Source organism: Globicephala melas, chromosome 9 (genome assembly GCF_963455315.2).
Source record: "Globicephala melas chromosome 9, mGloMel1.2, whole genome shotgun sequence".
NCBI classification, from domain to species: Eukaryota; Metazoa; Chordata; class Mammalia; order Artiodactyla; family Delphinidae; genus Globicephala; species Globicephala melas.
In genome coordinates this window covers 78523094-78536476 of record NC_083322.1, presented here as the reverse complement: position 1 = coordinate 78536476, position 13383 = coordinate 78523094, and the positions used below count along the sequence as shown (strand labels likewise).

The window sequence follows — 13383 nt, the reverse complement described above, 5'->3', positions numbered from 1 at the left end:
ATTATTTGAAACCTTCAAACTTGGTCAAAATTATATTATGCCTAAGCACTACAGACCATGGTATTAGCAAAAGTTAGCCAATGTGATTCTCTTCTACTATTTAAAGGAGCTTTGAGCAATTTCACTTTGAAATGTCATATGGACCAGAGAAGCTGATAATGTCTACTTTTGGCTTATATTTTATTTTACATTGTGCTATCGATCTAATTATTACATTTGTACCACTCACTGGAGTTATTTGATTGTGGGTGGTCCATACAATATGTACTTAGCATAACCTTTCTTCATCTCCTATTCAAATGAATGCAAAAAATTGTAAAATACTATGCGAAACCAACCTGAATATTTTTTCCTGCCAAACCAGAACTATTATGTAGTCAAAAACCTTACTCTGATTTCAATAATGACATTCTGTGGTTTCCAATATTACACAAGGTTGTTGAATACTTAGTGCTCATGCCTTAAGGCAACTAAGTCAATGGTTTACACCAAGTAGGTAGATTTACAATCTAAAGAGATTTATTGTGGACAGAATTAGCTGGCATATTAATTCTAACATATATGCATTTATCATGAATGAATTTAATACTCAAATAAGGGAGATGAATTGCATCTTTAATCACCTATGAGATGTAGCTTTAAGGAAGGAGAAAAAAAATGAAATCCAGATTTTAGAGGAATGCTATTTTTTTTTTTTTTGTGGTACGCGGGCCTCTCACTGTTGTGGCCTCTCCCATCGCGAAGCACAGGCTCCGGACGCGCAGGCTCAGCGGCCATGGCTCACGGGCCCAGCTGCTCCGCGGCATGTGGGATCTTCCCGGACCGGGGCACGAACCCGTGTCCCCTGCCTCGGCAGGCGGAGTCTCAACCACTGTGCCACCAGGGAAGCCCTAGAGGAATGCTTTCTTAAAATTCATATATACCTCTTTTCTACCCTCTGCCTTGTCTAATATCAAAAGTAAAAAACTTTTGAAATCCTTAATGTCTAAAGTACTAAATGCTATTATATAATTAATAATATAAAATATTCTACATATATTCTAATAAATGGAGGCTCTTTAACCATTTACAATAATCCATTTAGACATATACTCCATATTTATAATATATGTGGATTATACACACATTTATATGTATATATATTATGTATATACATATATAATTTTAAAAATAATTTCTGAATACAGTTAAAAGTTTAAACTTTAGAATTAAAAAATTTGTTTATATTTATTAATATTTAATGAAAATGTTACTTATTCTTAGGTATGTATTTACATTTGAAAAGGTATTCTTGAAGAATTTAAGAAAAACATAGAATAAAAGTAATAAAATCAAAATGAAAAAATAGAAATAACATGAAGGTAGTTACCTATACTAATCTGATGCTTTAAAAGTCAGTCACACAGGGGTTAGAATTATTAAAGCATCATTTTCCATTTGCTACGTGACTACAAGAAAGTTATTTAGGACTTCTGAGCCTCAGTTTCTTCAACTAAAATTGGTATTAATGACATATCTGTGTAAAGTACATAGTATGATGCCTAGCACTTATTAACGGAAGAGTAACATCTTATTCTTTAAATAATCAATCATCCATTTGTTGGTTAGAATATTTTCATGTCCGCTTAACTCTCACACCATTCCACACACCGTGCCATGACTTGGGCAAGAAGTCTATTATGAATTGTTCATTTCTTCTTAAGTACAGTTAAAAGAGGTTAAACCCATAATTGGTGGTAATGAGAGGTGGATTTAATAAAATTGGTTTTGAATATTAATCTGTGCTCATTCCCGTTACAAAGGTGAGTTATATTTTGTTCGTTAGAATTTTCATAAAATTCCAGTCCTCCAACAGTAAGGACTATCAATTATAAACTTATAATCACTCTTTTTATCAAAGTGGTAGGTGGTATGAATCATTGTCACAGTCAAACAGCAAATACAGCAATTGTTTCTCAATAGCTGTGGCAGAACTGTGGTGTGTCACTTAGGTAAGCTGGGACTACACCCTTTGAAAGGAAATGTGTATCTTATAACCAAAAAGGAGTTACATAAATTAGTTAATAAAAGAAACGATTTAGAATAATACCTAATATACATAGTGAGCTTCAATAGATGTTAGCTATCCTTATTACTAGTATTCTTTGAATATTGAATTTAAACTGTTATCAGTTTGCCTGTTATTTACCTCCAAGCAGAAATAAACATACACACATGAATGCACATGAAAACTGGAATGCTCATTTCTGTGACATTTAATAAGAAGTCTTTCACTTGCTCTCATCAGGAATCAGTTGTCTATATACCTGAAGTATCATCAAATTTCATCATGGAATCATACTTAAAAATGAATAAAGTGACCATAGTCTTTCATTTGTGAGGTCATCTAGGGTGCCCACAAAAACTTATAATCAATATTATCAGGAACAGTAAAGGGTCTATGATTCTGCTCTACTTGTAAGATAACGAGCTACCCTGACACAGTTTTGCAGATGCTGGCAGAAGATATACAGCTCCTGAATCAGAGATAAATGACTTTATTGTTTACAGAAATATCAGTAGTCAAAGTATCAGCATTTCTCATGCCAGTTACCCAAGCTCCAATTCCCACTGGGCAGTGAGAAGAGGGCCAAGTGACACCTGCACATGCAGTGAGGTGCATTACAGCAGAGGAACTCTGGGTTGAGGGAACCTGAACACTTTATACTAGGCATAAGCATCCTGGCCATTACATTTTAAGGAAGATGTTATGTTCATTGTACCTGCAGGTGAGCATAACTTGCCCTTTGCTCTCAGGGAGACACTGTCTCTACTTCTCAAGGTTATTTTAAAAGTATCCTTTTGCTTAAGAGTTCCTCTGTTCATCAGATGTGCAGAAGTGTGAGAGATCTATGAAAAATTATCTCCCAACAATTAAACATCAGGGTTTCGAGATTTAATGAAACCTTATGATTTTTATAGAATCAGAGGTAATTCTAATTATCCATTTAGAGTTTTAACATGCCTTGAAGTCCCTAAAATAAAATTTAAAAAATTAAGTTGATATCAACTTTGACCTTTGAAAAAGTAAATGAAATTCAAGGACTAACATGCATTTTAGACTGTACTGCAACTTCAGATGAATGTGTAGCTTCAAATTCTCAGTTGCATTCACTTGGCAAAAATTAGTGTTGTTAAAAAAAAAAAAAAAAATTAGTGTTGTTGAGGTCCTGCAATTTGAGTCATGATAAATTCGACAGACATGTAATAATATATCATATGTTAAAAATGAGTAACAACTAAGGACAAAAATATATCTCTTAAGAACTGCAAAAATGTCCCAAAATTCAGGTGCATGATATTGCACTTTGAAATGTATCCAACAAGAGCGATTTTATGAGAATCTGGTTTTTTTGTTCATCTCAGATGGTTGAAATTTTGATTTCCAACAATGTTCAAAATATTTCTAATAGTCATACGGTTGCCATTTAGTTTTACTGAAACTTAGTACAAAGAGAGATGGTTTAGCAGGATAAACAAAGAAGATTCAGAGAGCTATTGATTCGAAACAGATTCTTTTACCAGCTTAGCATGTATTCAGTTTTCATTTGCAAAACAGGGTCAAGGAAGTTAATCCCTCAATAGAAATGTTACTGTGAATACAAAGTGGATTTTAAGCACCAGAAAAATATCAAAAATAAAAGTAAATGCAGCTAATAGCAGTCAGAATAGAGATATCTGGATTGCATTTATGTCCTTATTGAGGGTATCTGTACAATAATATATATCATGTAATTTTTTTTAAAATTACAACTCTCAAGTAACAACAGTGGAAAAGTTCATGAGCATTTCACTCCTCTAATATAAAAATATCGTAACAACGTAAATGTTTAGAACTTACAACACCAAGAAAAGAAGGCAATGGTAGTATATATATCCTGCATATTCACTTCTGGAAAAAAAATAAGTTTAGATTAATCTTATTGTCAGAAATGCCATTATCAGCAGCCTAAGGCACGTTTGTATTCTCTCTCTCTTTTTCTCTCCATCTATGTATATATGAAGAAAGAGAGAGACTATACACGTCTTTGGCTGTAGATTCCCTCTTACCACAAGGTCCTTTCATTGTGGACTAGTTGCTCAAATCCCAGCAGCTGATTTAATATATATGTATGATGCAAAACTGAGCTGTGAGAAATGATGGTTTGTATCTTCCCAGCTGCCTGGGAGAATGGGGAATACTTTCTGTATAATGCTACACTTAGTGACACAGGAACTATGTAGGTTCAATCAAGTGGTATATCCTGACTTGCTGGGTGGCTATACCATGTTGACCATCTTAACCGGACTTAAAAATGACCTACTCTCAAGATACATAAAAATAACCAGTGTCTTTGTCCTGTTTTTCCTATTGTATTCTTGCATCTGAATCTAATACCAAGAAGACAGCACTTCCTCCAGGATGGTTTGTTTAAAGGAGATTTACTTGCAGAGGACATTTAGAGAAAACACTAAAACCAGTAGGAAAAGGGTAAACTTGGATTCTAGAAACCACGGAGAGCACTCAAGAAGGTTGTTAGTTTACTTTTCTATAAATGTTCAGGTCACTTCCTATTTTGATTACAATTCTATGTTGAAGTCCTGATGGCTGCAAAAACCACTCAAGGCCTCATTCATGTGGTTTTGAGCATCACAAGAGGTCTTTGAAAGGAATTACTGTCCCATCAGTCACAGCTATTATTTACTCAAGATACAGTGCAGAATTTCCTTCAAACTGTCCATGTATCACTTAACAAATATGGTGTTGAATAAAAATTAAAAAAAAAAAAAACCTCTTTACCCTTAATCTTTCTTTTTAAGTGGTTATTTAAGAAATTTTTGGTAAAAATACTAATTCTATTTTTTATGTTTATCAAGGAAGAAATGTTACAATCCCAATAAATCAACTATTTGCTATTTTCTAAAATCATATATTAAGAAAGAAAAAAAATGCATCTGTATGTTAAAGTCCAAACATAACCAATAAATGTCATGTATCCTATTTAAATTAGTTATGTAAGTTGAGATACATAAGTGAGGTCTCCTGAAAAGTAAGATAAATTTTAATAAAATTTGTGCATTTCACATGCACAAAATGTATTTTGCATAACAGTCAATGAAAAGCAATATTAAAGGAATGAAATGGGTTACCAGAAAAATAGTATGAAATATATTTTATTATTTAAATATACTTTAGTGTTTGGTGTTTAGTGTTAAGAGCTAAAGGAAAAATGTATTTTTCTTTTAACTAAAATATATGGAACTTGTTGTGTTTTCCCTTCACTAAATAAGTGTTAACAAAGAAGAATAAAAATTCACAATGACTGAATTCATTTAATGTAGAATGTAGAGGAATAACAAAAGCATGAGCATTTTATCAGGTTACATTAATTAGCTGGCTTAAGATCTGTATGACTAATATTGACATACTGTTAAACTTTGAAAAATTTACATCTTTCAGTGCACACCTAATTACCTATCTCTAACATAATATATAAGACATAATTTATAAGTTTTCAGAATCCATATTAAAAGGTGTTATGAAATAATCAGGTGCCATTAATACCCTGTATCAGACTTAGCAACCACCGTATGTTTTAGCTCCTTTTAATTTAGTTCTATCAAACTCATAAGCATTTTCAGTAAACCTGAAAAATAAAGTTGCTTTTCTTAGAGAGGAAACCTCTGAGGTCATGATTAAGGTTATTCATAGGGCACTGTGGGGATCTTGACTTTATTGCAGCTGCTGAAATAACTGTGTCTGGGCTATTACCAGAATCCCTCAGTGTTCAGTATTGACAGTGGAGCAGGAGTGGGAGAGGAGGGAAGGGGAGCGGAGGAGAGGGGAGGGGAGGGAGGGGAGGGGAGGGGGAGAGGAGAGGGAGGAGAGGGGAGGGAGGAGAGGGGAGGGGAGGCGAGGGGAGGGAGGGGAGGGAGGGGAGGAGGGGGAGGGAGAGGAGGAGAGGGGAGGGAGGGGAGGAGAGGGGAGGGAGGGGAGGAGAGGGGAGGGAGGGGAGGAGAGGGGAGGGAGGAAGGGAGGGAGGGGAGGGAGGGGAGGGAGGGAGGGAGGGGAGGGGAAGTGAGGGAGGGAGGGGAGGGAGGGAGGGGAGGGGAGGGAAGGGAGGGGAGGGAGGGGAGGGGAGGGGAGGGAGGGAGGGAGGGGAGGGGAGGGGAGGGAGGGAGGGAGGGAGGGGAGGGAGGGAGGGGAGGGGAGGGAGGGAGGGGAGGGGAGGGGAGGGAGGGAGGGAGGGAGGGGAGGGGAGGGAGGGGAGGGAGGGGGAGGGGAGGGGACGGGAGGGGAAGGAAGGGGAGAGGAAGAGGGAGAGGAGCAGGGGAGGCAAGGCGAGAGGCATGGAAGATAAGGGAAATGTACTGAGGCGAATTTTGGAAACCATAAACACAAAAGAATATCTGCTATCTTAGCAACTGAAATATGCTCAGTACTTGGCTCAGTGCTTTTTATAAAATCCAGATAAGTTGTCAGATAAGTATGGTTATTATCTTCAGTGTTCAGATGGAATTGAATTCAGAACAGTTCCACACTACAGTGGTCATGTTCATTAGAGAGGACCAAATAAATTTCATTAATGATGTTTTCACTTAGAAATTGTCTAAGCAACTCTGTTACAGATACTAATAGTTAATTTTGTATCATGCATTACAGTCTATGTAATAATTTCATTTGTGATTGAATCTTACAAGAATGTCACGAGCTGGTTATCATTATATCCGCACGCTTAAAAAGATCAGAATAGGTAAGGTATTTATTTGAATCTCTATTGCTTATTATCTGTGTGTTAATAGCTAAGTTCAAATCCATACATGCCACACAACACCAAAAACTTCAGCAGAGCCACAAAAATTTTGATCTTGACTTCTAGCATAGTACTCAAAATGTTCCAAAATTTTTTTTTTGTTCCAAAATTTTTGAATGAAACAATTCTGAATGAATATGCTGAATCATTATATTTCTTAAGAAAACAGTGGTAATGATACCCACTTGACAAGATTATCGTTAAAACTACATATATAAAATACTATCTAAATTATCAAAGTACTTGGCACAGGATAGAGTTCGCAGTAATTCTAAGTTTCCATGTCTTCACCTGTTACACTTTAACAGAAAGAGAAAAAAAAAAATCTGTTTTTAAAAGTCACAGCTGTATACAGGTAAAACCTCCATTTCTCTCCATCCTTAGTTATTATCACACTGAAGTCTTTCAACATAATTTGTTAATGGTAAATATAGCATTTTGATGTTAATAAATTTTTGTGTATTCAGTCATATTTTTTGCCTACATTTATGCAATATTACCTACTTCTAAATAATTATCACAAAATCTATTGAACTTCTTTCTCACAACTGCAAATATGTCCCATTAAATGGATACGATACTAAAACCCCCCAAAAGTTAAGGTACTTGCTCAATTAAAATTAATGAGTCAGTGGGGAGTCAACATAAAATTCTTGATTCTTTGGACTCCTACTTCATTTTTCTTTCTATTTACTCCTTTTCAATCATCCCAACCTATGTATTAACTTGGGGTAGTATAAAATTTGATAGAACAAAATTTTTTGTCCACTTTCACATAATCAGAAAAATGTTTACTGTACTATGGTTTAATGTGACGTGTAATCACTATATTTAAATTGAAATTTTTAAGGATGAATTTCCCATGTTTGCTGATATGTATTAATCGTGGATGGGAGATACCTGTGCTTTGTGCTCCTTTATCTGCCTTCACCTGTAGCCAACTCTGCTACCAGATTGAGACATTCTTTTCCATGAATACTGATTTCACTTCTAAACCCTTCTAAACATATACATAATCTTAGCCAGCTGCTACCAATCAATCAGACTGTCCCTTGAAAATATCTATATGTCTATATACATACATACAAGTTGATTTATGTCTTTATGCACATAGAATAAATTTCTTCTAAATGCTAATATAGAGACAAAACTTTTAAACTTATTTCCTTGTGTTTTGGACCCAAAAATATCTGATAAGACCTAAAATAATACAAATATTTAAAATCCTGAATTCATGTTAATTTATTGATTTAAATGATTATAACTGCCTTTCATGATCTGTGCAGATCCTTGGCTATACTTCAAACCAGTGGCCCACTTAATTTAACTGACAAAGTTTACCTCAGGAAAAATGGCCTCTACCTACTAACAGTGGTACAACCATTGTAGGGACTGCTTACCATTCACTCATCTTTTGTCCGTAGTACCCAGGACAATGTTTGTTGCATAGTCATTTCTCAATCCATATTTATTTAAGGAATGAGTGCATGAAATGTGTGAAAGAAGGAGGGAAGGGAAGAGAGGAGTTCTAAGGGAGGAAGGAGAAAAAAGAAGAAATGTAAGAAGGAAAGAAGGAGAAAGGAAAAGAAAGAAAAGGAATAGAATGAAATGGAAAGGAGGGGAATTTAATCATGATGATTCAGAAGAAGAAAAATTTCAATGCATTCAAAAGGAATTCAAGAGGAATTAACATGAAAACAAATCTGCACAAATAAGTGGACTTATTGAGTATAAGTATATATGCTAAAACTGTTAATTACCTTTTGTGTATATAAATCATCAAAAGGAACCCATTTTTGCTTTATTCAGGTGTACTGTCATTTCCTACCCACTTGCTTTACATAAGATTTTCAATGCTTTACATAAAAATGTCAATATTCAAAATCAAATATCATTAATTTGTTTCTAAGTCCAGAAGCAAAGAATGGTGTTTAATATAACACTGGACAAAAATGATGATAGAGTAATAAATTCCTTATGCAATTACTAAAATAACTTAGTAGATTGATACTTACCAGGATATCTTTTCCAGCCCACTTGCATTCATCCCTTCTGGTGTAAGACACTGGCCACACAATCTAAGGGCAGAGAAGAAACATTATTTTCTGCCAATTAAGTTTTCTAAGAGATCCAACCTTATAGTCTGTTAGAACAAGTGGAGCAACTGAGATAAAGAAAGTTCCATAAAGCATTATGTGGCAGGAACCTCTTAGTTTAAGACTTTGCAGTACCATCAGTCAATTGGCATGAACTTAACATCTTTCACTCTCTGTCTACCCATTAGGCTTTGCTGTATAAATGAAAGTTGAGCAACACAGAAATTTATGCAGTCAGTAGATGTAAGCAGTGTCCAATGCAAAGAATTGTAAGGCAGGTTGGGAAAGGGAGATCATCCTGAGACCACGTGAGAATCCAGTGAAGAGAGATAGAAATAAGCATAGAATGTGGCTTGCAGTCTTCTAAATGAATTGGTCTTTATCATAAAATAGTGATTTTGAAATGTTAACATCAGGTGCTCTGGATCCATTTCTGTCATTCAAATCTCAGCATGACATGCTATAATGAGCAACTGATAGGGTTAGAAAAACCCATTTTAGAAAGGAATTTTTTTTTTTTTTTTTTTGGACAGGGAAAATAGGTAAGAGTAGCACTACATAATTTCAGGAGATAAAGGAGGAAATGAAGAAGCAAATAGATAGCTCTAAAAAAAAAAATCACCTTCCCCACTGTGGGCAAAACTCAGACTAACTGTGTAATAACTGTATTTTCATCCCTGATATTTGGTCTTCATCTTTCCAGAGGTTCCTGTATTGTTTGAATACAGTGACAGTGGTAGATAAATCAGGTGACAGTGGTAGATAAATCAAGGCATGACTCATGGCTTAGAGGACTGTAGATGCATTTCCCTCAATAATATTAATTCAAATACCCTCATCTAAATTTTAATATAAAATTTTCCAGTCCCCTGAGCAATTCCCATGACTCCTATCTGTACTGGGGTAGAGCAATTTTAATTTTTTTTTATTCATCTTTCTTTTCTGGTAACATTAGTTAATTTCAGGGAAAAAAAAAAAGTCATATGTAAAAGAAAAATCCAGAGATGATGGCAGTTCATCATCCATGTCTGCTAGAAAGCTTTTAGTCTCAAAATGACTGATTATCATTCATCTGGGAACCTCTAGATAATTCAGTATAAATGGTCATAAACTTGGGCAAAGGCTGTGATAGTCAATCTAGGGAATTAAAGAGCAAAATATAACACATTTATAAACAAGAATTTAGGACATATTGAAATAACCTATGATGACATGGCAAATGCATTTCAGGTCCATATCACAATAAAAAGCCCTAAAAATTTTTGGACATGGATTTATTTTTACCATTTGAAGCTCTTAATTTATGTATTCTTTTCCTTTTCATGTACTTTTCTTTTCATGTGTGTTTGTGTATGTAAATTAAAACATACACAGGAGGAGGATCAAATATAAATTTTCTCTGGGACACAAAAATAATATATAGAAGAGCTAAGATTTATTGACTGTATATTCAGCTTTCCAGCTAGATTGTGCAAGAATCACAGATTATTAAAACAGATAACTTTTTAAATTGAAAAGGGCAGGTTGTTTTCTCGTAGTCTCCTAGCTCTTGATTATCAGCATTGACACAACATGGGCCTCATTTTGTGATTTCTCTCTTATGACAAATATTAATAAAAAGTAATTTTGCTAACATTCATGCTAAATTCTCTCATATTTAGAGGGGTGTGTACTCCCAACTTGTTACAGATCAGGGTAAAAAAATATTAGCTTAAAGATCTGGCATGAGTAAAATAAATTCTGGTGTAGAAAGTGCTCTTTTGGAAAGCAATTTAATGAGAATAACTATAAGTCAACGGAACAAATATATAAATTGTCCTTCCAATAGCATCTATTTCCATGAAGAATAATTCCTATCTTTTGGTTAGATTTGTTAACCTGTTGATATTTTTTCTTCTTGCTCAAAAACTTCTCAGTTAATAGTGACTAAATTTCTTACCCTCATATTCAGAGTGCTTCATGATCTATTTTAGACTTTCCCTTCTTTAGGCTTCTATACATCTACCCATGGTAGCTCTTCTTACTCATTAGCAAATAAGCATTTATGCCTTAAGGAGATTGAGACCTTTACCAAGGCCAAGAATCTTTTCATGGTCCTTCCAAGCCTGAGACTGTGTTTTTGTCTCTAACAGGGATTGGCCTAGTATTTACCTTTATGCTCATACATCTTTAGTATTATCTTGTAAGTTCCTCAAGAATTACTGATGACATACCCTAGTGCCCCCTATACAGTTTATCACAGTAGTAGATGCTCAGGAAAAAGTTGTTGAATAATATTACATATAGGTTAAAAAGAGCATTAATAGACAATATAGACGAACAGATATAATCCTTAAGTAAACTATATTTACCCTTATAAAGAGTGTGATATAATTAAAATTAAATAATGTATTGAAACGAATGCTTTAAAATTAGAAATATGTCTTCTATTATTAGAATAATGATCTGAATCAAGAGCCTATAAGAAGAACACTATAACACTAGGCAAGTCACTTAACTTTTATTTAACCCATTATTTCAGTATATGTTTATTACAAGTGATGCATCCTGGGCACACAAATGTCTCTAGGATTTTTCTTACCTATAAAATAGTAGGTTGTTTATATGACAATTTAGTCCTTTTCAATTTTAGAGCCAATTGAATATATAAACCAAATTAAGAATATTTATTCAGAAAAAATGTTGAATACATTAAACATATATTCTGAGGTGAGATGTGCTCAAATATTTTCTATTTATAGATATATAGATATATACAATAGATACATAGATATAATAAGTATATATATGTGGATTCATATATGTGGATTTCACAAAATGATGAAATTTCTATAAACACTGAAAATTTGAACTGATATAACCTCCTGTTATTAAAATATGTAGTCTTCCTAATCATCTTAGATTTTTCATTCATTTTATAAAGGATGGTTATCTTTCACTAAAACAACAAAAACTTGCTTATTTTTTGACCTTTACAAAAGATGCTAAGATAAATATTTTTATCATTTCAGAAAAAACAATGGATAATCAGTTTTCTTAGATAGTAGATAACCTTAGGGATACTGTTAATCTGAGGAAGCTTCAAAATCTAATATATTGAAAAATCAAAAAAAGAAATATCCAAGGTGATTTTTAAATGTTATATCTTAATTCCAAAATATATCATTAAGGGCTTCCCTGGTGGCGCGGTGGTTGAGAGTCTGCCTGCTGATGCAGGGGACGTGGGTTCGTGCCCCGGTCCGGGGGGATCCCACATGCCGCGGAGCGGCTGGGCCCGTGAGCCATGGCCGCTGAGCCTGTGCGTCTGGAGCCTGTGCTCCGCAACGGGAGAGGCCACAACAGTGAGAGGCCCGCGTACCACAAAACAACAACAACAAAAAAATAGGGTCTTTGCAAATGTAACTAGTTAAGGACCTCAAGATATTGTACTGGGGTGGAGGTGGTGGGGGTGGGATGAATTGGGAGATTGGGACTGACATATATACACTAATATGTATAAAATAGATAACTAACAAGAACCTGCTGCATAAAATAAATAAATAAATAAACAAAATATATCATTAAGGGCAGTGCCATTTTATTTGACTGTATGTTATGAATCAAATCTCTTAATATATAGTCAGAATTTTAATGTTTGGGTAACAGAAGAAAAGTAAAAGTCTTAGGTTTAGCAGTATACTCTATTAGAGATATGAATCAGCCCTGAAATTAAATCTTCACTTTATCCCAAAACAACATTCTCCAACCAGAAAAAAAGCTTTTTACAATTCTGTTACTTTTTAAAAATAACTGTCCAATATGTTACAGTTTATAAAAAGTTGAGGCACACGACTTTAAAACCAAGTGTTAAGAAGCAGCAAAACTTATATATATATATATATATATATATACACACACACACACACACACATACATACATACACTAAAGTGTATGCACCCTAAAAAGCATGTTGTATTACCACTCTTGGGAAAGCTGTTGCATAAAGATCTTTGTTCCTCAGAGAACTGACAGGAAATACCGACTGAAAAAAAACTGTTTGACTTAGAATACAGCATATAGACTCAGTAGCACAATTTCCACTAATCTGTCAATCCATATTTTTTTTCCAAACTGTATAGCTTATTAATTAAATAATCCAGAAACACAATAAAGTATATTAAAAATACTGATAGAAGGCTAGTTTCTAAATGTCCATACTTGCAAAAACCTGACACTGAAAACTGATCTTTGTGATCAGGGTTTGGCCAACTTTTTTGTTTAAAAGGCCAGATAGTACATATTTTAGGCTTTGTGATTCAGATGATTTCTATCACAACTACTCAGCTCTGCCATTGTAGAATGAAAGCAGATATAGACAATATGTAAATGAATGAGAGTGCCTGTGCTCTAATAAACTTTCCAAACGCAGGCAACGTTCAGATGAGGCATGTGTATGATGAGTGATGAACTCTGC

At 34.5% G+C, this 13383-nt stretch overlaps 1 protein-coding gene across 2 annotated transcripts in view; it reads right to left on the bottom strand.

Annotated features, from left to right (window-relative positions):
- The window catches only part of SEMA3A (semaphorin 3A), a 647654-nt gene that overhangs the window by 161175 nt on the left and 473096 nt on the right, over positions 1-13383 (bottom strand). For both annotated transcript variants that reach the window (XM_060304734.1, XM_030856995.2), the window contains one exon: positions 8849-8911. In XM_060304734.1, coding sequence (XP_060160717.1) covers positions 8849-8911 — 63 coding nt within the window. The remainder of the gene's footprint in view (positions 1-8848; positions 8912-13383) is intronic.